Below are 26,350 nucleotides of genomic sequence, written 5' to 3'. Positions count from 1 at the left end.
CCTGTGCAACCTGAATTTTGCCCTCTATGCGTATTTTAATTGCAATGTGTGATCACGCTGTTGTGTGTTTTTCCTACAGCATGGGTACCTTAATCAGTGCTTGGAAGGAATGGTGGTCGTTGAGTAATGGCTCTACCAGCTGTATTCTTTGCTCTCAGGGTTCAGTGCCTGCTTAAACGCTCTGTGGCCAAGCTCGGCTTTAACACTGGTGGGGAGTTTTCCCTGGAAGTTACTGCTAGCTTCTAAATTAATTTCTCCTTGCTAGCTCAATGGTGTGGTAGACTGCCCTGTCTTACAGACAAGTGGAGGCACGGATCAATTAGGCAAATACTCTGCACTAACCCTGGTGGTTTCACCTCCAGCAACCTGTACTCATGGCCGCCTCCCCCGGGGAACTGATGCAGTCCTGATATTGCACGGCCCGTACTGATGCGATGTTCGGGAGGGCTCGGTACCTCGGCTGCTGCCTCTCACCTCTCCTCCCCGCTCGCTTCTACACAAATCCCGCGGCGGGGTCCTGGGGCGCGGTGCCCGGGACGGGCCGGCCTCGGACGGCTGCGGGCCGGGCAGCCCAACCCCGGGCCGGGCGCCGAGCGTTCCTCACGGCTGCCGATGCGCATGCGCGGAGAGTGTCCGCCCTCCGCCTGGGGCGGGTGAGCGCGCAGGCGCTGCTCCCGCAGTTGGCGGGGCGGGGCGCGATCGCGGAGGGCGGCTGACAGGGCCGCTCGCGCGAGAGTTGCTGCGGGAACGGCGGCGGCGGAGCAGGCGGCGGCGCGGCGGCGCGGCGGGCGGGGGGGGGCCGCGGGACGGGGCCGTAGCGGCAGCCGAGGCGGCGCTGGCGGGGCGGCCGGGCCGGGCCGCGTGGGGCCGGGCAGGCGGCGAGGACCCTCGGGCGGGGCGGCGCCCCCCCAGCGCTGCGCGGTGAGTCAAGGGGGTGTGTACGGAGGGCGGGCCGCCGACCCCCCCCCCCCACCCCGGTGCGGCGCGGGGAAGGCCCTTCCCGGCGGGGCCTGGCTCCCCTGCCCAGCGGGGGCCTTGTCGTGGCGGGGAGGACGCGCTGAGCCCCGGCGGCGGGCGTCCTCCGGTGCCGCGGCCTGGGCCCCTGGGGTGTTCCGCCTCTCCCCAGTGTGCTCCGCAGGAGTCGCCTCAGCGCTGTCCCTCCGCCCCGGGGCTGTGGGCCTGCCTCCCGGCGGGCCCCGACCTACCCGGGGCGCTGGGCCCTTCTCGGGAGTGCGGGCTGTGCCGCGGGGCGGGTGGGGGTTGGAGCAAGGTCCTGGGCTGTAGCGGCGTTATCTGCTGGCGAGGTTCCCTGCCAGGGGCAGCTCTCCGTGCCCGGGTTCCCCGGGCCAGTTTTGGTCTTGGGTCACTTTCCTCTCTGCCGTATGTCTGTGGAGTGTTGGCTGGTAGTGGTTCTTGGGGTTTATTTTTAATATTCCTTAGAAGAGTTCTGTAACTTCAGGCCACTTCCAAAGGTTAACAGGTTGTGAATACCCTGTAGGCAGATTAACATCCATGTCTGTCTTTCTCTGAAGAGCTTTCGGGTCGTGCTTCAAATGTGAGTTGCTGTGATAGAGACATATTTTTCCCTTAGTCTCTTCTTGCTCTTCTGAACTTCCTGCTCGAGATTCAGTGTTAGTTTTGTGGGATAAGGTTTAACATGCCGATACAGTTTCAAGTAATCTGTAGAAGACAAGGATGCAGTCTTGTTAACTCCTACAACATCTGACTCAGACATCTCTTTTATAACCTAAACAGAAAAATATTCTGTAGCACAGTTAATAACTGGGAGAACAATCCATAGATAAACATAATGTTTAGGGAAGTTCGTTCCTTGTTTTAAAAAGTTATTAAATGCCTGTGGTCAAGGGCCAAAATTTGAAGGGTCACAGACTGTTAATCTTCAAACACAGCATTATTTGTAATCCACTTCTGGGCAAACTTTGGATATTGAGCATTTGTGCCAAAAAAAGGCCTTTCAATTATTATAATCTCTTATGATGATTAAGTCATGTAGTGTTTTAAGTATTTCATAATACCAAGCAAGCTTGTAATATTTAAGGCTGTTCTCCACAGTTTAAAATAAGAAAAAAAGTGGCAATAATAAATTTTGGCAGAGATGAAATTTTCTGTTACCTGATAAAACTATTTGATCTGATAAATATGATCTGTGCTTTGTGCTGTAGTTTAGTTTTGTAAGTCATATCTTGACTTGTCCTCTGACAAGACATGCTTAAGGAAGTTGAAACGTATTAAGCTAGTAGATCATGAGTATCACTTATGACCCTGAATGCTCTAGATAATTTAATTTATATTTTACCTCCTTCATTTATTTTGTTATACTTCCTTATTTGGCTAATTTGAATTAGTGCTCTGCCCTTATGATTTTTTCTTTCTGTTCTTTTGTCTAGAGCCTGACACTTAACATTTCTGCATGTCTTCCAGATGATGTATCCACACATTGTTCTTTTCACCACCCTAAGTAATGTTTTGTCCTCTAACAGCTGATGAAGCTTAGGATCTGATGCTTTCCAAAATCTTCCACTGGATGTATCTTCTTTCTTACCTCACTTTGACTTTTCTAAACTGTCTGTTCTTCTATTCCTGCCCATATCACTTTCCAGAAGAATAGTAAAACAGTGGAAAGAGACCAATGAGAAAGCTCTCACTTGCTAGAAAATTGCTGTTTGTAGGAGCAGTATAAAAAGCCTACCTTTGCCTGTGTGATTTTTGAAATATATGTTGAAAAGATCACAAGAATTGTTTTCTGTTGGCTACAACAGGGAAGTTTGTATTTATAATTACTTATATTCCATCCTGGGCTGCAGCACTGTATTGCTGATAAGAGCTTACTGTTAGCTGCATCTACTGCCTTTTCTTCCTCTTCACCCTCCTAGGTTTTTTAAGAGCAACAGAAGTATCTTGCCCCAAATCACAGTAAGGCAAGAGGTGAAAAACCCATTGATATTCTGAGAAATCATAGTCATTTCTCTAGTAAGATCATCTGATAATTCTTGTAATGTCTATTCATTCTATTCATATTTTGACTTCATTTTTACCTATCTTATTCCATTTGAAGTCTGTGGAGCTGAGGTACACTGTAGTATATGCAACGTGTCCTGTTTCACTGCCTGAAGCAAATACCTGCAGCTGTGCTGTCACTGGGCAGAGACCTAGCACAAGCCACTTCCCTAGTAAGCTTATTTTTTCCCTTGTGCAGTGGGTTTGTTTGTATTTTAATAATTATGGACTAACTGTGTGTAAGTACTTATTAAATAAGATCAGTGAACAGCAAATGCTTTCTAAGGGGTTTTAAGGGAATTGATGTTCTGTTTACTTTTTTTGGCATTTGCTGTGTAAGTATCTTGATTTAATATTTTCAAAGGTTTTCCCTAATTTACATGTAACTTTTGTGCCTAAACTTCAGCTACGCTTTTGCCTGAAGTCCTGATGGTTAAAGTTTGTTCTACGCTGCAGCTGTTGTTAGAATCGTTACCGAGAAACATCACTCTTTTATATGCTGACCGTATATACAATGGTGGTAGTAATATGAATGCATGTTTAAAGAAAATTGCATCTCTTTTGTCTTGAATTGTGCTGGAAAATTTCCCAATATTGTGTTATTGCTAAGCTCAAGGAAATGCCAGTATAGTTCTTGGAAATGCTGCATCAGTTTCTCTAAGAAAGTTGTGTATTAACTCCTTTGGTTAAAAAAAATAGTCTTGGATGCTAATGCAGTATGAGGTAGCAATACTTGTGTACCCTAAAGAAGGGAACATTGGCAGTAATTTCTTTCTTTAAAAGTGTCTTGAGCCTTGTTTAAGTTGTGCAACTTGCTGTTACGTTCTAGGTTTGGAACTTAGAGTTTTCAAGCAGTGTTCCCTTAGCTGATGGTGCTTGCATGCCCATATAATGATGTGCATCTTCAAATGTAGTATTATGCTGTTTGGAACACCAAAACATTGCTGCCAGTAATATTTATCCTTGAAGGAGGAATAGAAACTGATGGTGTTTACCATGAAAGGTACAGGATGTGTAGACAGTAAGCTTGAACAAATGTTTGCATTTTCCATTGCTTCATACGCAGTCATGCATGTTGCTCCTTAATATTGCTATAATAGCAGAAAATTATGAATACCATCAGTTAAAAAAAAAAAAAAACAAGATGAAGCAATGGTGAACTAAACACAGTAGAGGTGACAAAGGGAAAATGTTCCTGGCGAAGGAAAGTTATTGTTGCTGTTTGTATAAGCATGCTAGTATGGTGTGGAAGACTGACGTCAAAAAGACAGATGCTTTTTCGTCAGCATTGAAACTAAAATTAAGTATTTTAGAATCATCAAAATGTAGCTATGATGATACACTTCTTGCTTTGACCAATATGCTTAATTAAAACCTTGGATCCGGTAAATTTAATTTCCAATAGCTGCAGTAGCACAGGCAGATTGTTCAGTTGCAATCTTCACGGCTGTTGACAGCTTTGTCAGTCTTACTGATGTTTCAGTAATACTGTGTAGGAGTACCAAAGCAAACCCTGTCCACGTGGGGACTTCACTAAGCTGGTCTTTTTTGACCAAGGTAGATCCTGTAAATACCAGTTCTTATTCTGCCAGTTTCCTGTGAAATCTCAGTTCTGGTGTTTGCCTCCAGCTTCGTTATTCTTTATGGGGAGCTGAAGGTTGGGCAAAGGTGGGACTCATGGAATATCAGCATGTTAATTGCTAAGCTGTGTTTATGTAAGGCAGGTTGTTCTCTGAAATGAGAAAATACTATTGCCATCTGCTGCCTTTGCATATAGCAGGGCTCTTTCTGGGCCATAACCACAGAGACTGAATTAGCAGGTGCGTGGGTTCGCTGGTGTTTGTCAGATCTCTTCTGTCTTGAATTGTCATTGACAAGTACCACCTCTCTGCTGGTTCTTCAGAGGGGTATTCATGATGTTTTCTTCACTTAAAGGCTATCTTATTTGACTTTTTCCTGATGCCTTACTTTCTCTGCTATCAAATATAGCTGGAGTCAGTTTAAATCCTTCCTATTCTAACCTGAGATCAAGATATAAGCCTTTTAAATGGTTTAAGAGTGCCCGTATATGCTTTGCCAGGTTTGATGTAATTTCTTCTCTGAGCCCATGAGAGATACTGAACTCAAACTTGCCAATTTTCGTGCTGTGCTTATGAAAATTTTTTAACACGTTCTGCTGCTCGAGATGCTGGAATTTCAGGACGGTTACTTTTACGTTAGACATAAAAGTTTGGGCTCGCTCTGTGTAATATTATTTTAGGCCACTTTTTAATAGACATTTAAATTCCAAGAAAGTCCTGTTAGAGAGGACCCGTAGAAGTATTCTCTGTTTTGTCTAACTTACTGTATTTAAATTGATATGAGCCATATGAATGGGGAAGAAATATACTGGTGCAAGCTGCAGCTCCAGAATGGTCTTTCCCTTTCACAGCCACCTCTCTCCATCGTGGGCTGGAGCCGATGGGGTTTAGTTTTGTGTCCGTGAGCGGAGAGTCCGGCCCTGGCAGTGCTGAGCGCGGGCAGCGGCCTGCCGCTCGGCCCGGCCCCCTCGGTGGGGCTGTCTCGCCGTGTCCTCCCGCCTGTGTAATTAAAAACGCGAGAAGCGGGAGGCATCCCGTGAGAGGCGGTCCCGCAGCCAGGCGGGAGAGGGGAGGACCTGCCCTCCCGGGGCTAGGCAGCGTGCGCGGGGCGGTGAAGCGGCGCCGGCGGCGGGCCCTGCCTGCCCGGCTCCCCCGCGGGCAGCGGGGTGCTGCTGCCGCCGCCGCCGCCCCGGGGTGAGGGCCGGCGGCTGCCGCGGGGCGGGAAGCTCCTCCCGGCGGGCCGGTGCCGGCCGCGGTGCCGCCTCCCGCCCCTGGGGCCGTCGGGGCGGCCATTGGCCGCGGGACGCGTCACTCGGACGAGCCGGGCCTGGGCGAGCGGCGGCGGGAGGAAGCGGCGGCCGCGCCGCGCCGGGCGGAGGGAGCGGCTCTGGGCGCGGCCCCGGCCATCGATCCGTGCCACTTCCCCTAATGGCCCGTCTCTTCCTCCTCCTCCCCCTCCCCTAGGGCGGATCGTCCCCCGGCCTCCCTGTATGTGAGAGACGGGGCCGGCGTCTCGGACGGAGCCGGGCCGCGGGAGGGCTGAGCCGGGAGCCGCCGCGGGAGGAGCGGAGGCTTCGGGGAGCGCTTCCTTCCCACCGCCCGCACCGCCGTGCGCGGCAGCCCCAGCATGGAAGCCATCGCCAAGTACGACTTCAAAGCCACCGCGGATGACGAGCTGAGCTTCAAACGGGGGGATATCCTTAAGGTAAGTGGGGGGTAAGGGCTCGGGAGTTCCCTCTTTCGCCCTGAGTTTTTCAGCCTCTCTCGTGAGTCTCTTCCTGTCCCTCAGACCTGATCCTCTTTTGCGTCCCATGTGAACGCCATCTCCTTTTTTAGGGTACCTCAAAAAGTCTGACCTCTTTAAGAGCAGGAGAGGCTGTTTTGTTTCTGTGTTAAGCGTGCATCCCAAAGTCTCTCGTTTCTCTCTTCTGAGATTGGAATGTGTGAAAACTTAGTCGTAAACATGGTAGCAAATAAGCAGAAGTACAAGATAATCTCTATGCTGAATTTCCCTTCTACGAGAGGAAACCCCGTAATCAAGATCAATTTGGTATTCCTTTCCTTTGCCTCCTGCCAAGGATTCCAATATCAAAGAACAGTGATTAGATTGCTTCTCGGTAGATAATCTTTTAGCATCAGGCTGTCAAATATTGGTGCTGAGTTTTATCTTCAGTCCTGATTAACTCGAGTGATAAGCTTGTGGCTGAATATTTAATGGATCTGTGCAGATGTAAGTTTATGTTGGAGTGTATCAGAGGAATTCTGGTCTATAGTTCTTTCGATATACCGAAGGCTTTTTAGGCTTTATTTTAGCTATATTAAATGAATTAGAGAAATATTATTTTAAAAAAATGGACACACGGAACAAGCTCAAAATTTTATTTGGAGGGGTGTGTTAATATATAAAAATCCATAATGATTTGGCCTCAGTGAAGCATAGCTCCGAGCTTTGTTACTTCCAACATATTGCGGAATGTTTTAATGGAGTTTCAATCAGAGTCAGTATTTCTCCATAAATATGTGAGATGGGCTTTACCTTCCTAGAGTGATGTATTTAGTATGAAAGTCTTTTAAGCTGCTTCTTTCTAAAATGATTTGAGTAGAAACTGTTCTGAGAGGTGCCTATCCTGCAGATGTAAGAATGTAACTTTGTGTATGCTGACAAATCAAGTCCTGCAGACCTCAATGGGATTACTCATCTGCTCAGAATTTTTGCCAGGGAAGGGCTTGATTTTAACTACTATTTTAACATAAGGTGGAAAAAAGAACATCTATGTGTAAACTTAATATGCATCTTTTGTAGCTGATATTTCAATAGCGTAACGGTGGCTGTGTTAAAAGTGCAGTAATACTGTGTTGCCATCAACAGATAAAGGTTGCAAAAATGTATCCTGCTTTGAGATTGTTACCTCTTAAAATAATTCCATCTGTATATACCCTACACATCCCTGGCCCTAAGTTACCAGAATATTTCCTTTTGCTGTTTTTAAACATTTGAGACTTCCAGAATTTTAGAAGTCTTCTGTGATAACCTTGCATTTATTTTTCTTAACCTGAGCTGTATTCTTCCATTTTTGGTTACTGCTAGCAGCCTTCAGCTTTAATAAAGATTATTTGAAGTAGAGCACAGCTGAAGTAAGCTTGTAGAAAATGCTAAGCAGGAAGGAAAAAATAAGTATAATGAAATACAGTTTATTTCAAAGTGTTTTCTTACTTATTTTCGTTTAGTTTGGTATAGAAGTTTGCTGAAGTACATGAAAAAATGTCTTGTAAAATTTCCATTAGTTTAAAAATACTTTCTTCTCTAAGAATTGAAGGAAAAATAACTTTTTAGACTTTTGAAAGTTTAGTCTGTACTAAAACTCTTACAACTATGCACAGTGGCTGATAACAAGATGTTCTCGAGTCCTAACCACTTGATGTCATCCCATAGATAAAAATTTTGTCGCTAATAGAAGCATGGTGGTATGTATGTTGTTACACTGCATTAATCATTGTATTTTTCCTAGAATACAGAGGGATTTTCCTACTTTACACAAAACCTAGGCTGAACACTTCCTCAAAGCATTGGTGAACAGTCTTGAAACTGTATTTCTTTTCAGCTCCTATTCTGAAAACATTTACAAATTTTACATCTGTACTTCACAGATGAGTAAAGTGAGTCATAGAAATGGTAAATTGCTCAAGATTATCACTGAAGTTAGTGGAAACTCCAAGAGTTTCAGGAATCCTTCTTCTGGACATAGTTGAGATGAGTTCTGTGCAACATGGTGAGGTTCACTGTCTAAAGCTGGCAAATTTCAGTCAAATAAACCAACAACAATTAGAATTGTTACAGATCACTTTACTCAAACTGACAAACTTCTGGGGCATGTTGTCATTTTGAAAGTCTGGTTCATTTCAAATGTGTTTCAGGTTGTGGAAATTAATTTCCATCAAACATGCCAGATCTGTTTTGTTAGTACTTTGCTCATGACTGAGAAATCTCAGGGTGTCGCATTCATGTGCCTCATGTGAACTGTCTTATTAAACAGGTCAATCCTGCTGCCCTCAAAGAAATTGGGAAGAGAAGTACACTTGTAATATGTTGAATGCACCTGCATGCTTCACTCTTTAGATATCCCTTGCTGAGATGCACACGTAACTTGACGTCTTGTGAAGACTTCTTTAAATCTCGCTATTAGACGCCTGTCTTGATGCACCTCCGTAGGGTTGAGTTAGTTTGACGGCATATATGATGATGGCAAAGGATTGTTTCATAGAGAAACGTTATGCCTTGTCCATGCTAAGGAAAGAACAAAATCTATAACACTTTTAATTCCCACTCCTTAAAAGTTCATGTTTCTTTGTGGGGAGAGAAGGCAAAGATGCACGCTGTCTGACTCCCTCTGATTTCAGCAGATAACTTGCCTATGATGTCATGGTGCCATTACTGCTGCATACCCACATATTCGGGACTTGATTGAATAGCATTTGAACTGTAGCCATTAAGCTGGTTGTTAGTAATCTTGTGGCTGGTTTCCAAAAGTGAGTGAAGATAGTTGACCTTTGGCTTGCAATTGTGAAACAGCTGAGTGAAGAGGAAAAGTGCTTGGCCTTTTCTTTTGTGGGCACTATATGGTAAAAGCTGCTTCTATGATTTTTGTAACCCTGGCCAGTATACTGGATCCCCTTCCCCTTTTGTCTACTGGTTCTATAGCACTGGGTGGTATTGCCATGCAGGAGATGCAAACTGATAGTGTCTTTTAAAATTTTTAAATATGCTAAATACTGCTTGCTGAGCCCTTTCCAGAGAAAGGAAAGGTTGCTGCTTTCTTCTGTGCCTTCTGATTACAGTACAGTGCTGCAGCTCCCAAGATCACTGCTCTTTTCATGTACTGGCGGTTGCTTCACAAAAGCTTGTTGCTGATTGGCATCCTTTTGGGGGTGTGAAGACAGCCTGTCCTGTTACTTTAAAAAAGTAGAGAAAGGAAACTGAGGGATTCCTACTTGAAATCTTGATTTACTGTTTTTCACTTTGAATAGTTCGTAGTTCTCATGATGCTTTTTCAGGCTTTTCCTCTTTCACTTGCTGTATTTGTTGAAGTTGGGAGTAGTTAACTTCAGTCTCTGTCTATATTTGTTATTCAGGTTTTACGTCCCCAAAACTATTGTATTTCTAGCAGCTTCTGATTTTGTTGGCCTTTGTGCTAACTGGCAAGTATCCAGACCTAAAGTGTGCTAATACTTGCTGGTGGTTTGGCGGGGGGGGGGGGGGGGGGAAAGGAAGGGAAGAAAAATCATCATTCTTTCTCTCATTTCGTCATCATTTCTTTTCTCTATTCCTCCTACGTCTGATCTGAAGTGTACAGTTAATACCATGGTACTCTGATAAATGTTTCTGCATGGTTAATACAGAAGCACTAAAACATATTCATGAATAACTTGAATGTTAGAATTGGTTGGTTTTTTTTAAATATAGACCACTGCTCCATTTCCTCTTTCTCCTTTCATAGAGTTGAGGCACAGCTGGAAAGTGATCTTCTGTAGAACTGAAAAAGTTCCTGTTCTCAGTAGTTGTCAGTTAATTCAGGAGCACTTGTAGAATGTTTTTATGAGTAAAATTATTCAGATGGTGTTTTAAATAGAGGGCCTTCGTGATCTTTAATTTTGGGGGTTTTCACTTTTGTGTGACACACAAACCAGCTTCCCTGTATACTAAAAGAAGGAATTTCTTGATAGGATTTTGATTGCTTGACAATTCCATTCAGCAAAGTCAAGACTTCTGTTTCCTACTTTGAACGTACAGTTGACAGTCACCACGGGTTCTGTTCCCATGATTGTTTGCCACCAGACTTATTTTCTTTCTGTCAGCCTTTAAGAGGATTGAGTGTTTGCAAACAGTTGATGCTGAGATGGCATTTTCAGTTCCTGCATGAAAACCATTTTTCTGTGTCTGGATACAGTGAAACAGTTTTGAATAGAGGGAGGAATATGATAAGCAAGGGGAGCATGGCCTCCCTTGTCTTGTTCATCCCTTGTCTTTGACCTCACCTGCACTGGCTGTTTTGTTGTGGTGTCTGTGCTAGAGAACAGAAATTCATGGCTTGCTGAAGAGTAATGCAAATAGTTTTCCTCTGTTTTGGGTGAAATTACCTTCACTCTCATCCTTCCTCTCCCTTCCTTCAACTTTCTCCATTTTTTTTGTAAGGGAAAGGACTCAGTGTGGTCTTGATTTTAATGATTGAGGCAAATTGCAAGGACTGTGTGCTTTATAGTGAAATAGGTCAAATATTAGAACAGGTTGTCCAGAGAAGTTGTGGAATCCCCATCCTTGGAAATACCCAGACAAGTCCCTAAGCACTCTGATCTAATTAGAGTTGTTTGAAGCAGGAGGGTAGATGGGGGAACTTCCAGAGGCCCATCCAACCTTCGCTATTCTGTGACTTAGCTGTGAGTGGCAACTTTGTTGTACGTGATGGTTGATTTGTAAAGGTGCACTTAGGTCATGTTCCTTGGCTGGTGGCCTTGAATGAAGATGATATTTGTCATCAATATGTGATTGATATCGCAGTCTAAGACGACAAAACTGTCAGAAAATTAGAGGCTCATAAAGACAGTTATCTTAAATGTAGTTGATTTGGCATCCTGGTAGTTGGAGATCTGTATTACAAAAAGGTGCTGCTATAAGAGGCTGCATTCTCCTGGTCTACCCAACTATTCAATGCCTGTGTTTTTAGTATGAACTTCTCAAATACTGTTCCTCTTATGTATGATAGTAATCTGAAGGTGGGATGTGTTTTTAGCCAACTTCTCTAGGCATTCAGGGAGAAGGGTTGTGGGAAGGATCTACCTAACCTCCACAAAGTGCGGGTACCCAAAAAAAGAAAACACTCATGTTCTGTATTTGTAAAAGAGCTTGGACCTGCTTAGAGCAACATTGCATTGCTGAAAGTGTCTCTGTGCAGAAGACATAAATATGGAGTATTCCAGACTGAAGATGTAAAGTGGTCTTTGCAAGCAAGGTGTAAACACATTCCTCCTTAAAAATGGCATCTTTGTTTTTGTTTAGTAGCTATTTGTGATGATTATTTAAACTTGTCACTGAAAGCAGAGAAAAATTAGCTCTTGTGAGCTGTGTGCTACCTGAAGCCTACAGGAGTTTTGAATGTCAAATGAGACACTGATTAAAGCTAGTGGTCAGCTCAGCTAATTTTATTATATTGACTTAACATGTATTGCATTCTCTTGTAGCCAGGGGAAATGATGCGATTTGAAGCTCCAGCTGCCTTTTGCCAATCTAATGGAAGTGCTATTGTTACAGCTTCTCTGCAAGGTCCAGCTTTTGATGTGACTAACTTCTGAAAAGTGTTAGCGTAGACATATCAGCAAATCAAACTTTGACTTGCTAAATTATTTATCTGCTTTGTTCAACATGCACGTCAAACCACAACCAATGTGATGCGCTTTTTGTTTTTATTTACTGGCAACACAAAAATGTCATTTCTCCTCTTTGGTTCAGTGACATGACTCTTGTGATAGCTATCTGATGAGGGAATGTCTGAGAAATTCAGATCAATAAAATCTGTTATTCTGAGGGACGTCCTAGGTGTTAACAGACTAACTTTTAGGGTTGTTGGTTTTTTTTTTTTAAATGAAAATGGTAAAAGCTTGATCACAGTTTGGGGAAGAAAAGAGGGATTATGACTTTTAGTGGCATGTATAAAGGATTGACAGTGACATAAATGTAGTATTTATAGTTTTCCAGTTTCTTTGCAGAGCGCTACTAATTGGGGGAGGAGGAGGGATCCTGTTTGTAGCAAAATTCAGGCTTTTCTGATTTCTCACTATATAAATAAGGATCCAGCTAAGCGAGCGGAGATAAGGAATCCAATCTGTCTGTGTACAGCTCAGGCTAACATAAGCAGTGAACTGTATGACCCCTTGATAAAATCCCTTGTGCTTTAAAGTTGCCAGTGGCTATATACCAGGAATCAATAACTGAAGTCTAAACCTCAGGAAAAAATGCACTGGGCAAAACTAATTCTATTTCTTCAAAAATGAAAGAAAATTAAGACATTAGTCCCTTGACAAAACTGGACCCAAAAATCTTACAACCTCACATTGACCACATTTACCAAACATGATGATAACATTAGGACATTTTCACAATTGCTGTGAGACTGAACTGTTGTTTTAATGTAAGGCTATTATACTGATGATGCCAGATTTCCATACTTTCCAGTTACCTCTGAATTAAAACTTTTGCTAAATTGTTAATAATTTTATTTATGTAGGTCTTGAAAAGTTTGAAAAATCAAAGCTAGTTCTAGAACCATAAACAAATTTAAAAAAAATCCAAACACACACCCCTATCCCCCCAAAAAAACCACATTTAAAGCCATTCACATAATGGGCAGAGGATTATGGGTATGTCTGCACTGTGTGGTGAAGATACGGGACTGTATCTTCTGTAGCTATGTCCAAGCTAAGTTTCAGGTAGCTGGAGTAATGATAACTATGTTACGGGATTCAACGTGATTTACAAAACTTACACGGAACTCTGGATGAATACTTAGCCTGTGCTTAGTTCTGTGTTACAAGGTGTGTGATGGATTAATGTCTGAGCCGGCTACTCTGGAGATCTTAATTAGCAAGATGTATAGCAAAGGATAAGCCTATTTCCCTTCTTCCCCTCCCTGCCCTCGCTCCCTTCTTTCAGTGCTGGGGGGATCGGTGCTAGCCAGAGAGATGAAGTTGTGAATGTAATGTTTAGGTAGAAAAGCAACCAAGGAAATGCATTTATTCTTCCTCCGATGCCTAATCTTACGGACTGAGAAATGGAACTTTTCTGTAATAATCCATTACACTGGGGCACTAGTGAAAAGAGGCACTAGGTCTCAGTGTTGGTTTTTTTATTTTTTACTTATTTAGTATTTTGTTAGGAAAACTGCATTTGATCTCCATCAATTCCAGTTTTCTCTGAAAATTCTGTTAAATTCAAAATGCAAATGAGTAGGTGACTTGTATGCATTTTGCATTTCTACGCAGATTAGCAAACTGATGCTTCACTGGTTTGATATGCAAGTTCTTATCTGCAGCTTTATCCCACAGCAGTTCTTGCTCTTTCATTTCCTTTGCTGGCCCTGCAATGGCAGTTCATGTTATCTCCCAAGTTGGGCAAACATCAATGACTAGAATATATACAAGGAAATAAAAATGTGGGGTTTAGATGCTTTGGGCATTGGGAGAAAAAATAGGATAGGAGAATAATGTCTATGATACTTTTTTTTATTTGTTTGTTGGGTTTGGGGTTTTTTTTTTGTTTTGCATTATCCACAGTGTGGGGAATGCTGTATAAAGTTGTTCTCCTTCAAATATGCGTATCTTTTTAGATGGAAAAGCAGCATTGCCGATTTCAATCTGTCAAGCTTCAAGCTGCGCTTTGTCACGTTCTAGGCTCATGCCCTGTTGCTGAGTATTTAAAGCACGGCTCATGAGTGGCACATGCCTTCAATTTTGAAGTCATCTTGTAACACCTCATAAGAGTAGGTGTTCAAATGGAATAGAAAAACGATTGTGAAGCAGACTGTCTGCAGCAGAGCCTGAACTCATTCCCATGTCTTATATGCATGATTGGTGCCACCATCTGACAGCTCAAGTGAGAATTGGTTTAACAAACTTAAGAATGTGGGTTTTTTTCATGGTGGCATGTGCTAAACACATGGGGTTGTACAGCTGAGCTCTAATAGAGCAAAACGTGAAATGACAGTCTCCAAAACTGCTCATGATAATTATTTTTAGGATATTTATTATATTCCTGAATCCCAGATGCTACTCTACAATACTTCCTGATTAGTTACTAGATGCATCTGAAATTTGCATTTTAAATGGTTGTGTTCATAATTTTCCTCAGCCTGTATTTCTCTCTTTACTAAAAGAATAGTGTTTAGTTGATACTAAATAAAGGCCCATTTTAAAAATGTCTTAAATGTCTTGAAGAGCCTAAGAAGCTTTTTCCCCCCCTTAAGGAAACTCACTTGAGTTTCTGTACCTGATCTTGGATCCTTTTGTCTGCAGTTGTTTGAGGTTGTGAAAACAGATAGACAGTCCTGTTATTGAAGTTTCATCAAATCCGTTGGGTTTTTAATGCCGTGAAGGCAGTTCAGGATGGTGACTGGAGTAGGGCAAAAGTTAGGACGGCTATTTTTGCCTAGGAAGTGGATTGTCAGCCTCTGTAGAGTAATTAATATATAATTGTGATGTTCAAACATTACTGACCTTTATAAATAAAATATAGAAAGAGAATACTTAATGGAGTAGAGTTATTCTGTTTGTACCTGCTGAATTTAGCTTCTTTGCATGTGTTCATGTTAGCATGCCCGCTTTGTCGTCAACTGTGTGTAGGCTCCACTGGACCTCATGCAGAGAGTAGAAAGTTGGGTTTTTTTCAGTTCAGCTGAACTGTAATTATATTGTTAGTCTCTAAAACCTCTTATTTAAATAATTTGTCTCTGGAATTCATGCTTTTTGCATTGAGCCAACCTACTTCTTGCTCTAACTTGTACTAAAACTCTACAGGTTTACGTGTGGAAGAAAAAAAAACAGTGCTGCTGTTATGCAAAATTGTTTCCCTTGGGAGGAAAAGGGGGAATTCTTCATGAGTTATATATGAGCCAGCAGGTTCCACTAATCACAGCAGCTTTGCTAGTGTAGAAGACTTGTGGTCTAAGCTAGTCACCACTCTGGTTTGTGAGAAATTGGCACAAAATTTTAAACCATGCAACTCTTGCTGAGCTTGGGTAGGTTTTTACATTATAAATCCTTATGTGCAGTCAAATTTTGAGTATTCTTTTGTTATCTGCACTTCTTTAGCATAAGTACAAAAGTGATATTTTAACCATTTGATCTGGCTTTTACTTTCTGCTGTTAACAGTAGATTATGGTCTGCTTGGAAAGAGCTATGCTTAGATTCCAGATTTAAGTGACTTTATTTCAGAATACTATGAAGGATTTTAAGTGGTAGAAGTGTGCCTCTTTTGCTAGTTCCTCTGGAAGATCTCCGGCTTTTACTTAAGAGGTTTTTCCTGAGCTCCTGTGTAGTTCAGCTCTTGTACTCTAATCTTCACTACTACTGGGGACATAACTAATCAAGGAAAACTCCCAAATTCTTTGGGGGGAGCAGGAGGAAGGCAAACAGGTGCTCAAAGTGTGTCCTACAGTTGCAAAGGAAGGGAAGAAACAAATGCGAGGAGGAAGTGGGAACTGTAATGGAGACAAGTACAATGAAAACTTTTAAAGGTGAAATTTGGCCTTTAAAATGTTTTTTCTAACCTTGCCTTCAAACAGTATTTGAATTTTGGTGAGATGAACATCACCTTGACAAACATGCATTGTTGAGGCAGTATCAAGAAAACCTGTTGTGCATATATTCCACAGCTACATTTTACATTTCTGGTATGTATTGCGTGTCCTTGAAGAATACTTTGTCGAGATGTATCCTTAGCCTTGCAAGTGATAAGGCATGGACTGGCAATTCAGGCTCTCTTCTGACCGCTGGAATGGAGGAAGCAGAAGTTACTTCTGCTTCCTCCTTGCCTTCACTTCTGTCCTTGTTTCTCAAAATATATTCTGCACTAACGCCTCTGTCCTACCTCTAATGAAACTATAGTTTGTCAAAAGCTAATGTGTGGATTTGTCTGTTTTGACCGCTTATACCAGGGCGCTTAAACTTTGTTCCAGCATCAAGCTGTTTTGATACTTCCTTACTCTTTAGCAGGAAGTGATATGTTCCTTGTTTTTGTTTTGTTTTGTTTGTTTTTTTCCTGAAAATTGCCTTTTAGGTTAAGAGTGTAACTTGCTCTCTGCCAGGATGGATAGATGAAGACCGTTGTGACTCTACCTGGGAAGACCCAAATTGAAACTAACAACTCTTCATAGGGCCACAAAAAATAGAGATAACCAAAATGATTATAGTTGACCCAGCTTTCCTGGCTTCCACCCCTTCCTTTACAGTTTGTTGTGTCTGGAAATCTTGCAAGCTGTTACCTTCACTCGGTTTATTTAGGTAACATAAAAAGGAAGAGCATAGGTAAAAAGAGGCTTCTGATGTTTTATAAACTTTCTTGAGCTTTCTTTTCCTTGAAAAGTTTTGTTTTATTCCACCTGTCTCTGTTTGGATTACAAACATGTGCATGATGCTGCAGTAAGATTAGAGACACTGTTGATGCTATTTGCATGAAGCTTATTTGTTGAGGAGAAAAAATAGTTTTAAGTTTCAAAAAAGCTGAAGTAATTAAACATAAGGCAATATGTTGATAAAACAGCTGCTCTGCAGTCTGGTCAGCTACTGAAATCTACCCATGGGTGACTTAATGGGAGTTGCAGATTAGCATTCTGTGGAAGTCTGAGCTGCCCCATGAGGGTCTAGTTCCGGACTCTTGTGGGCTTCCTAGTTTAAAGTCCTCACAAAGCAAACAAGGTTATACGATTTTCTTTGCTTTGAATCTAACGGGATTTAGCTGGTTTTGTTCAGCGTTGCAGTCCAAAATGAGAAGTCTGGCCACAGTCTTGCAAAACCACCTGTTTTCCCTCAGTCCTGATCCCCAAAACTCCTAATTTACTAACTTGGTCAGGGGGCACCATCCTAATGAGTGGGGCTAGTTCTCGTATCCTAACGCAGGGAACGAGTAACACTGCAGGAGTGTGCCTGGGCTTGGCAAGGTTTTTCAGCACTATTATAGACAGATTTGAGCTGACCTTTTACAGGTAGTGTTACCGACTACCTGTATTAGTAAGCTTTCTCGTACTCACTGTTCGTTGCAACAGATAACATTAAGTTTATTATACCTTTCTAATGGGATTATGCTTTAGACTTTCTCCTGTGGAAATAAATTCTACCCTTCATAATGTTAAAATACTTTCCCATATCATTCTGGGAGCAGTTCCCAGCTGAAGTGAATTATGTGCAATTTTCATGATTAAAAGTAGTAGAAAACTTTTTATACATATAATGTTCCTCTGTTCTTCTCTGAATATCTGTACTATTTGCCATTAGAGACTGGGCTAGATGGACCCCTTGAGTGCAGGCTGTATTGGGTGAGACATTTAGCACTGGACATCATCTTCTTTCTTGTATAAGGTCTTGGCTTCCTATAGTCAAGCTTCAGTGACTTTCTCAGCTGGAGGCTGTATCTGGACTATCGTGTTTTAGTAGCCACCGCTGGCCACACCTTCTATGCATCTTTCTAAACCTGTTTTGAGTCCATCTGTACGTTATAGCATTAAATTCCCATAATGTAAACATTTACTGTGCAGGAAAAAGTTACTTCCTTTGTTGGTTTGAAACATTCTACCTGGGAATTTTATTGACTTTTTCCCCCCCCTCTTCTGTTCCCCTCCCCTTGCAACAGATAGTAGGAAAACATCTCTCCCCGTACTTCTCACAGGGAGAAAAGATTTGCAAATGTCCTTTTGTCTTTGTCACTTTCTTTCTGAGAAGGAAGTTGGGGAGTCGATCTCCTATAGTGCAAAAACCATTCCATTCTTCAATTTATCCTTTTCCTTTGTCAATTTTTTTAGTTAACTGGTATTTTTTTGAGATGCGTTGAGTGTAGGTACTCAGAGTATCCAGGGGCTGACGCAGATCTACAACGTCAAAATATTTGTTTTCGGTTCTTTCTTAACAGACTATTAGGTAATGTTTCTAATTCATTTTGAGATTACTATCCCCATGATTCCAGGATATTTGCTGAGGAGTAATAGTTTGTTTAAAACCTATAGCTTCATATAGTTATTTTGGTTGTGGTTTTGCTTCATGCATGTTACTTTGCATATTGTATTTAATCTGCCATTTATCACTTGGTCTTTTAGTATTAAAAGCTACCTGTGCAAATCATCAATTTTAAGGTTTGAGTACACTTAACTGTCTCGGCAAACTTTGCCACTTCACCCCTGTGTCACCTTCTGAGATCACTGGTAAAGCTGTTGAACAGTGCAGCCCTTCCTGGGGTCCCTGTGATACAGCCTGCCTCCACTGTGGACACTGACCCTTCGGTTTCCGTGTTAACCTCATCTTAAACCACTGAGGGAGTCTGTGGTGTTAATGAGTACATTTGTGGAGATGAGTAGCCGAAAACCTAAGGTTGTGTTTGGGGTTTTTTAAATGAAGCAACCCACATAAAACCTAGAAAAGCCTGAGTCTTGGCCTTGCAACTATTCTAGTTTATCTCAATTAGTGATTCATCTGTCTTCTATATGGAGTTATATTTTTGTTCTCTCTTGCCACTGATTAACTGGAGGTCTGAGGTGAGGACTGCTTTTTGCTTTTATAGTTTTGCCAGAAGAGCCCAGCTTCCAAACAGCTGCTTGAAAGTCAACTTAATTGGATAGCTGTATTTCCAGGGAGGTTTTATGGCTGCATACTAGCAATATTGCTGCAAACCAGCTGGGACCAACTGGCATCTGTCAGGGTGCAAGATATGTATTTAATATCGTCAGATAAGGGTTGATGCTGATTTGTGAATACATTAGTGAGATGGCTTCCACATATTGAGGTCTTCCCAGAACTCCTGTTTTGGGGAAGTTTTTTTTAATATACCCACACTGACGCATGGCCTAAAAATCCCATTTTGTTGTGTAGGAATGATTGACCCCTGTTCAGGGCCCTGGGGGGAGTTTTTTGTGGTCAAGGCATTGATCTCCTGATTGGAATCTCCCAGTAAGGGAGAGTTTTAGTGCCTTAGCTTTTACTGAGACTTACAATGGAGATATTGTACTACTATAATGTACTTGAGAGCTTAAAATTAGTCTGTGGTCAAAAAATATACCCTAGGGTGTCAGTGACCTGCATTATGATATCCCTTCCAGGTTATTGCAATGGAGCCATAACAAGTTCTATTCTTGTTTTAATTTGTTCTTGACCTGGAACAGTTCTTCTAATTTGAGACACTAATTAGGAGATGGTTTTTGTTATCTCTGATCTTTTCCGTAAAGAATTTGGTGCCTCAGCTGTCTTTGACTTTAGAATTCTGGAGCAAGTTACTGCTTTTGGCATTTATTATCTGCATTTGTGCATTATTCATGTAAGGACACTCTTTGATTTTCTTTTTCACCCATAAGCCAAGAAAGCAGCAATAGATTTCTCTTGTAGAGATTGCTGGTGTTTCTAATAGTATGTTACATTAAAAAAAGAATTATAAAAGAAAAAGATGTATCAGTACTTATTTATCAGTTTTATATTTATCTGTTCCTCTGAGATATTGTAGGTAATGCATCTTTTTAAATTAAAAAATGATTCCTATATTAGTATACTGTTTTTCTTCCAACAATGACTATTGTAGACTCAGTCTCTTAAATATGCAAAGTTCTATTCTCACTTGGTGCAAGTAAATTCCATTTAAATGCTTATTCTCATTTTATGGAGAGAATTGGACATGAACTAACGCTAGTTTATTAGCCCTGAAATGAAAGAGGAACTTCATAATATAAGGGGAATTATTTATTTTTTTTTTAAACATTGCTTTGACGTGCAGATGTTGCTTTTTTTTTAATGCTCCTCATTTTCCCCTCTCCTCTCCCTTACAGTGTGTAATTCAGAAGATTGCATTCGGTAAGCCCCCACAACTGTGGTTTTGGACTTTTTCTAAGGTAGAATGCAAGTTAAACTTGCTTTGCAGTTCTTGGGCCTTCTACTTTCCCAGTTTAAGTCAGAGTAGGAACACTGTTTTGACATGGAAACGAGTACATGTTACAGCCCATCAGGCAGCTCTCTGGCACGCACGTGGTCCTTGCTGTATGGTGGTCATTTTTCTTCCTTCTTTTTCAAAAGAAGAGGTTATTGGTATCTTTCCACTTTCTGCCATTCATAATGGCTTCTGGCATTCCGTGTGGGTTTCTTTTTGGGGTTAGATGTAGGCCATTTAGTTCTGAAAGCTTCCCTTGTTTTAAAGGGATGATCCTTATTCTTCAACGTCTAATTCCTTGCTTATGGTTCAGACATCCTTCTCTCCAACTCCTCAGTCTATCATTAGTTATCAAAGCATGTTCTTTTTTTCAGTCTACCAATGAGTGCATATTTTTATAGGCTCTAGTGATGTCTGTGTTTTTCTTTACTCTTTGAAAGGCTAATTTTTCTTGTTTTGCCAGAAACTGTTGGGCTTTTTATGCTTAAATTGAGGCCATTGTAATTCTGAATTTTGTTATTCTAAGTTTGTGAGTACAGAATTGTGGGTGCTTCATTCTGTATACTATTGGTTCTCCAGAAGTGGAACCATAATCTAATAATGAGTTTGGAGAAGAAAGAAAAATGGTTTAGTGTTGGAGAGAATCAACACTTTTAACTAAGGCCTGTTGTGACCCAAAAATAGGCTAAACTTAAATGTCATTAAAAGATTTCTGAGATATAATAGTTCATTATTCCATAGCAGACTGAAAACAATCATACATTTCTTCTTAAACATAAAGTTATCATGAATTAAAGATCAACATGAGACATTAGTATACCAACCCTACCCTCTGTTTTTATAGAATTTGATGCATTTGCCCTATTGAGGTTTACATATGCTAAAGGCATCGGTCGCTGTGAAAGCACTGAAGAAGCTTTGTGTCATGAAGGCTGTCATTTTTGGCAGTTGTATAAAAGCTGGGGTTGATTGTTAAGTGTATTGCCCAAGTCTCCTAATAAAATGACTGAGGATACAATATTAAGAATATTGACCGACAAGTTGTATTTCTCATGATCAAAGAGCTAAGGAAACCTGAAAAAGAAGTGGTTTATATCTGAAACAAGTTGCTTTGGTCACTTTGTGGATTCAGAAAGATAACTGAGTATGACCATTTGGTGCAATGTGGGATTTTTTTGGCTTTTAAAATTGTTAGAAACACTTCTGAAAACAACCTTTGAAGCAGAGTTGTGATTAAATATATTTTCACAAAGGTTATTTTGCTGCAAAATCCACTGAAATCCTGTTTGGTTTGGGATTTTTTTTTGAGTGTTTTTTTGATCTAATGTCTTTACCTTGTTGACTGTTTTCTTGAAACTTAAGTTTGCTTCCTGCATGCCCAGAAGTTTGAATTAGGAGTGTACCCAATGTCTTTGGCTAACAAGTACATCAGTTATTTTGAAGTATTTTTCTCTTAGCAGAACCTGACCAGGTGGAAATGACCAAAGTTGCTGAGTGAAAGCTCTGTTGTATCTCATAACAACCTCCAGTGGTGGCTTAAACAGCCTGTAAGACTGAACTGTCTTTGACCCTCAGGTTATTAGCACAAGAGCAGCATAATCCAAGTTGTTTCTTGTTTGGTGTTTTATTGTTTTAGTTTGTTTTGGGGTGTTTTTTGTGGTTGGTGTTTTGTGGTTTTTTGTTTTTGTTTTTTGGGGTTTTTTTTATTTAAAGCATGGTTGATGACCTCCTGGGAGCTGTGCCTGTCCGTTGAAACATGAGTGCAAGAAAATGGCAATGTGCCATCTCAGGCCTTTAAAAGCAAGTCCCTGAAAAATCTTTTTCCATTAAAGACCCTCTTTATTATCCTCTCTTTCTCCCTCATTCAGTGTTATGTGGGCAGGAAAATCACTGGTGCTAATGTAATGTCGTACAGTAAAGCTGCATCTCATTTCTTGTTTGGCTCTGCTTTATGAGACTGGAGACATTCTGCGAAATGTGTTTAAGTGGGTATAATGTTCTAGAGCCAATTGTGCAAACTGCCTTCAGTTTGCTTAGTTTGATACGTACGCTTATGCTCTCATAAAGGTTTGCAAGATCTCTGTGTGCTTTGCGTTATGCAAATATGACAGGAATGAGTCAGACGATATTCAGCGTTCTGATCAGAAACCATTTGCAAGTGTCTTCCTCTTGTGCGTGCGTGTCCCACTAGAGAGGAAGTCTGAACAGCTCTGCAGTTACTGGAAAACAAGAAGAGTTCCTGTCTCTCTTAAATATTCTCACTCTCTGAAAATCAGCCAGACCAAGTACCTGTATGTTTCCTCTCCAATTTGAGATGTTGCTAGACATAAGTTGGTAAAAACATTAAATAACTATCAATTAACAATGTGCTGGATTAAAACTGTCACTCTGCAGCTGACAAACCTCTGATGGATATAGTTGCAGTTCCTTAGTGGTAAATTACTATTTTAGCTGCCTTACATGGTGTTTTTTATACTGTGGAAAATGAGCTTTTATGTCCTGCTAAGCCAGAATGTTGTTAGTTGTACATGCTGAAGTTGCCTTGATTTGTACAGGGAAAGATAAACTTTGTTAATTGCTCATTTATAACTGAATTTATAATCTAGTTATGAAGGTGTCTTGTTCTAAGCCAGGGTTTGTTTACATGCAGTTGGATTAAGATTTGGATAGGGAGCAAAAAAATCATCCCTGCCAGGAGGCTAAAGTTAGCTATTGTTGTTTTGCTGCTCTTTTCATGTGGACAGGATTGTCTGACCAGCCCTGCGGAACTGGTGATCGGGTCTCCTAGCTTTCATCAGTGAACCATCCCACAATGAAGTGGGTTGCAAGTGCTTTTTGCAGATCTACGTGTCTTCACCACAAAGGAGAGTTGAATTTAACATTTTAAATGCACAGATAAGAGGTGAGGCAGCAAGTTACGCATATGTACAAACAGAATTGAGGCAATAGAAAGGCTTTGTGTGGATACCAAGCAAATTATTAATTGTTTGTATGTCTATATAATATGTTACAAAATCGTGAGGGCTGTTGAGTGTGTGAACAGGCTTTTTGTGGGCTGAATTAAGACATGCTGTAAAATTATTGGCTAAGAGCAGATGCATGCAAACTGCTAATGTGCTCTAAGAGTTATGAGAGTAATTAGTCTGAACTGACAGGTGAACCTGCTTGGTAATAGATTGGATCTTGTGGGACTTTATTTCTTTTCCTTTTGTTGTTTTTTGTTTGTTTGTTTCCCTTTCTTAGGTCTTTGCATAACTAGCTTACAATACTGCTAAACTTCACATTGGACCACAAAGGTCTCATGAGGCAGGCTTTGATTTAGAGCCTGAGGCTTTTGCTGACTGACATGGTAGCTTTGGTTTTTTTTCTGGAAAAAGTTAGGAGCTGTTAGCCACTTGAAAAATAATTTTCCATTTATTTTATAGCTACCAGTCTGGTTTTAATTCCTTGGATGATTTCTTGCTTACCTCTGTTTCCCTTAACAGTGTTACTTAATCTCAAGGCATCTTGCTGGTCCTATTTAGTGCTAAAATACAGCCTCTGGTTTTTTGGTGGTGTTTTGTTTTTTGGTTTTTTTTTTTATTCTCTGAGTTTCCTTATTGCTGATTCTTGGCCAAGTTCCACTGAGGTAGCTGGAGAGTGGCCACCATAATCACTCTCAGCTATCTTGTGTATCTGAGGTTATTTCATGCTTCCCTTCTCCCCACCCCCCCCAGCCAATATTCATATCCTGCAAAATAGAAGAGTTAAGGAGTCTTTCCGTGCTGTATCTCTTTAATAAGATGTCTTAAACCAAGATTAAAACTGTCCCTTCCTGTCACTGCTTTGTGTCAAACTGGTTGCAAATGCAAACTGCTATTTTAACAGTGTTTATGCACCTTATAGTAAAAATCAATAATCAGTCTCTAGTCATGTGCAATTTTGAGATCTTTGTTTTTCAACTGATTGGCTCTTTGCTCACTGTGTTTCCAGTTAAAGCATCTGGGAGTGGTATTGGCTAGAGTCTCAGTAAATTAGTTTCTTAGTCTTTACTATTCTGCAACATATTAAAATTACATTGGTGTATTACTTTTTTCTTATTGTTTATGTAGTATGGATTTGGAGATGCCTGATTCTCCCTTCCAATATGTTATATTAGAATTGGTTAAATAGGTACAAATCTAGCAAAATATTGACTTACAGCTATGGTGAACCTTGAAAAGCTGCCTATTCTAGGAAATTGGCCTCCTGTTATCTCTGATTTCATGCTTTTTCCATCTGTCTCAAAATGAAGAGATTAGGGCTGATCCTAGCTATGTGTGTGAGGCAGATTTTGGTAATCTTATTATTCTGATCTCATTACACTTAGTCTCTCAATTTGAAAATAGCCTGGTTTTAACCCCTTCTTCAACAGTTACAAAAAATTTAGTGAAAAGGTAGTTGAGGCGTGTTCTGCAAACTTCAGATTAAATATCATCCTGAAATTATGAAACTCTCAAAGACTTTCCTAGTTAGAGCAATACAGTTTGTTGCTGTTGGATTTGTAGGTTGGTTTGGGGGGGTTTTTTTTGGTCTAAACAGACTATCTAAAATGATGAGTAAATAAACTCATTTGAGTTACAAAGGATTAAATTCCCCCTATATATAACAACAAATAAGTAATGGTTATTAAGAATTTCATTTTCAATTTTATACTTTGGGAATTTAAAATAAGAGCACCTTCTGGAGATCCTTAGTTCGTGATAGGTCAGAATTATTTTTTTTCTAGCTTTTCTGAAAAGAAATGGGATTTTCCAGAGCTTTGTCCCAATGTTTAACACACAAAAATATAAAACTTAATGGAGTGTCTCCTGATCTCATTACAAGTACACAAATGTTAATGCAGGATGCAGTATGTAGCTGTGTATTTTAAATGAAGAAGGGACAACTGAATTGGAGCACCGAATTTTCTAGCTTTTCAGTATCTACAGCACAACTTTGCTATTGTAATAGGGAGGTCAACTCTAATTGATTGCAAAGGGTTAACTTTCTAGTCTGTGATGGAGAAAGGGACTCTTTTTTTGCATTGGGCTAATATGTTTTACTAAGAACACTAATACAAATGTCAGATGGACTTTGAGGATTACAAGAGGTCTTTGTCTTAAACTTGTGGAGGAAGCTATGTCCTTTCTGCACAGTTTCAGGCACCAGTTATGAAATAAGTGTTATTGCTTCTTCAGGCCTGTAAATGAGAAGAAAGCCAAATGACAGCTGCTGATTGTGGGAGTTAAAAAGCAAATACGATTCTCTGTCTTTAAGAGATTTGTATTTTATTGTAACTCCTGTTCAAACAGATTCATAGGATATTTGAGATTTTATTGTACCACACTGATGGACTTATAGATTAGATACTGCAGAGAGCTCTTTTTAAAGCATTTGAATGTTGCTCTGACTCTTCTACTGGTCATCTTTGAACATTAAGCATATTTGCCAGTTCTCATCCTGAAGTTGCATTTGGAGGACAGGGAAGAAGATTGGAAAGGAAGGGAAAAAGATGTATTAGCACATCAAACAAAGCCGGTGTAGAAGGAAGCAAGTTCCTTCTCCTTGTGTGTTTGTTCTGACATTTTTATAGGTCATCTAAATCGGATCTTTTTGTTGAAGGGTATATATCGTTACACCTGGTTTTGCTTAGAGAGAAGCATGCAATAAAGGAACATCCCTTCAGTTGCTGCCCGGACTGCCTAGAGTACATTGAGTGTATGACTCTTAATTAGGTTTCATTGTTTTGTAGTACAGGGACCACTTGAGCTTTTCCTCTAGTTGCTAATTCCTGTGCTCTGTTGATATAAAATTCACGTAAGTGACCGAGCTCCACTGGGACTAAGCAAGTTGGGAAAAACTGAGCCCTTGCAAATTATGGGGTTTTTTCCTTCACCCTGTTCAGTCTTGACTAACTTCTCAAGCACTCGGGCAAGCACAGGGTGGGGATGGAGAGTGCAGAGGTGGGAATGAATGGCTGGAGGGAGGAAGGTACTGAAAGAAGCTTAACTTAGCTCTGCCACAAACTTCACTTCTGGAATCGCTGCCTTGGGGACATGTCTTTGCTTTACAAACAGGATATTCTATTTT

The 26,350-nt window shown here is 40.9% G+C and overlaps 1 protein-coding gene across 2 annotated transcripts in view; it reads left to right on the top strand.

Annotated features, from left to right (window-relative positions):
• The first annotated feature begins 790 nt into the window (after nt 1-790).
• Nucleotides 791-26,350, top strand: part of GRB2 (growth factor receptor bound protein 2) — a 52,966-nt gene continuing 27,406 nt past the window's right edge. Inside the window, exons 1-2 of one of the 2 annotated variants that reach the window (XM_075770570.1) lie at nt 791-925; nt 6,063-6,303. In XM_075770570.1, the coding sequence (XP_075626685.1) occupies nt 6,226-6,303 (78 nt within the window). In that variant the 5' untranslated portion in view covers nt 791-925; nt 6,063-6,225. Of the gene's footprint in view, nt 926-5,795; nt 6,304-26,350 lie in introns of those variants that run through there. The other variant, XM_010305708.2, reaches the window with a different exon arrangement.

Source organism: Balearica regulorum, chromosome 18, assembly GCF_011004875.1.
Source record: "Balearica regulorum gibbericeps isolate bBalReg1 chromosome 18, bBalReg1.pri, whole genome shotgun sequence".
NCBI lineage: Eukaryota > Metazoa > Chordata > Aves > Gruiformes > Gruidae > Balearica > Balearica regulorum.
The sequence above is the reverse complement of the archived record's forward strand: the minus strand, read 5'-3'. Positions and strand labels throughout refer to the sequence as shown.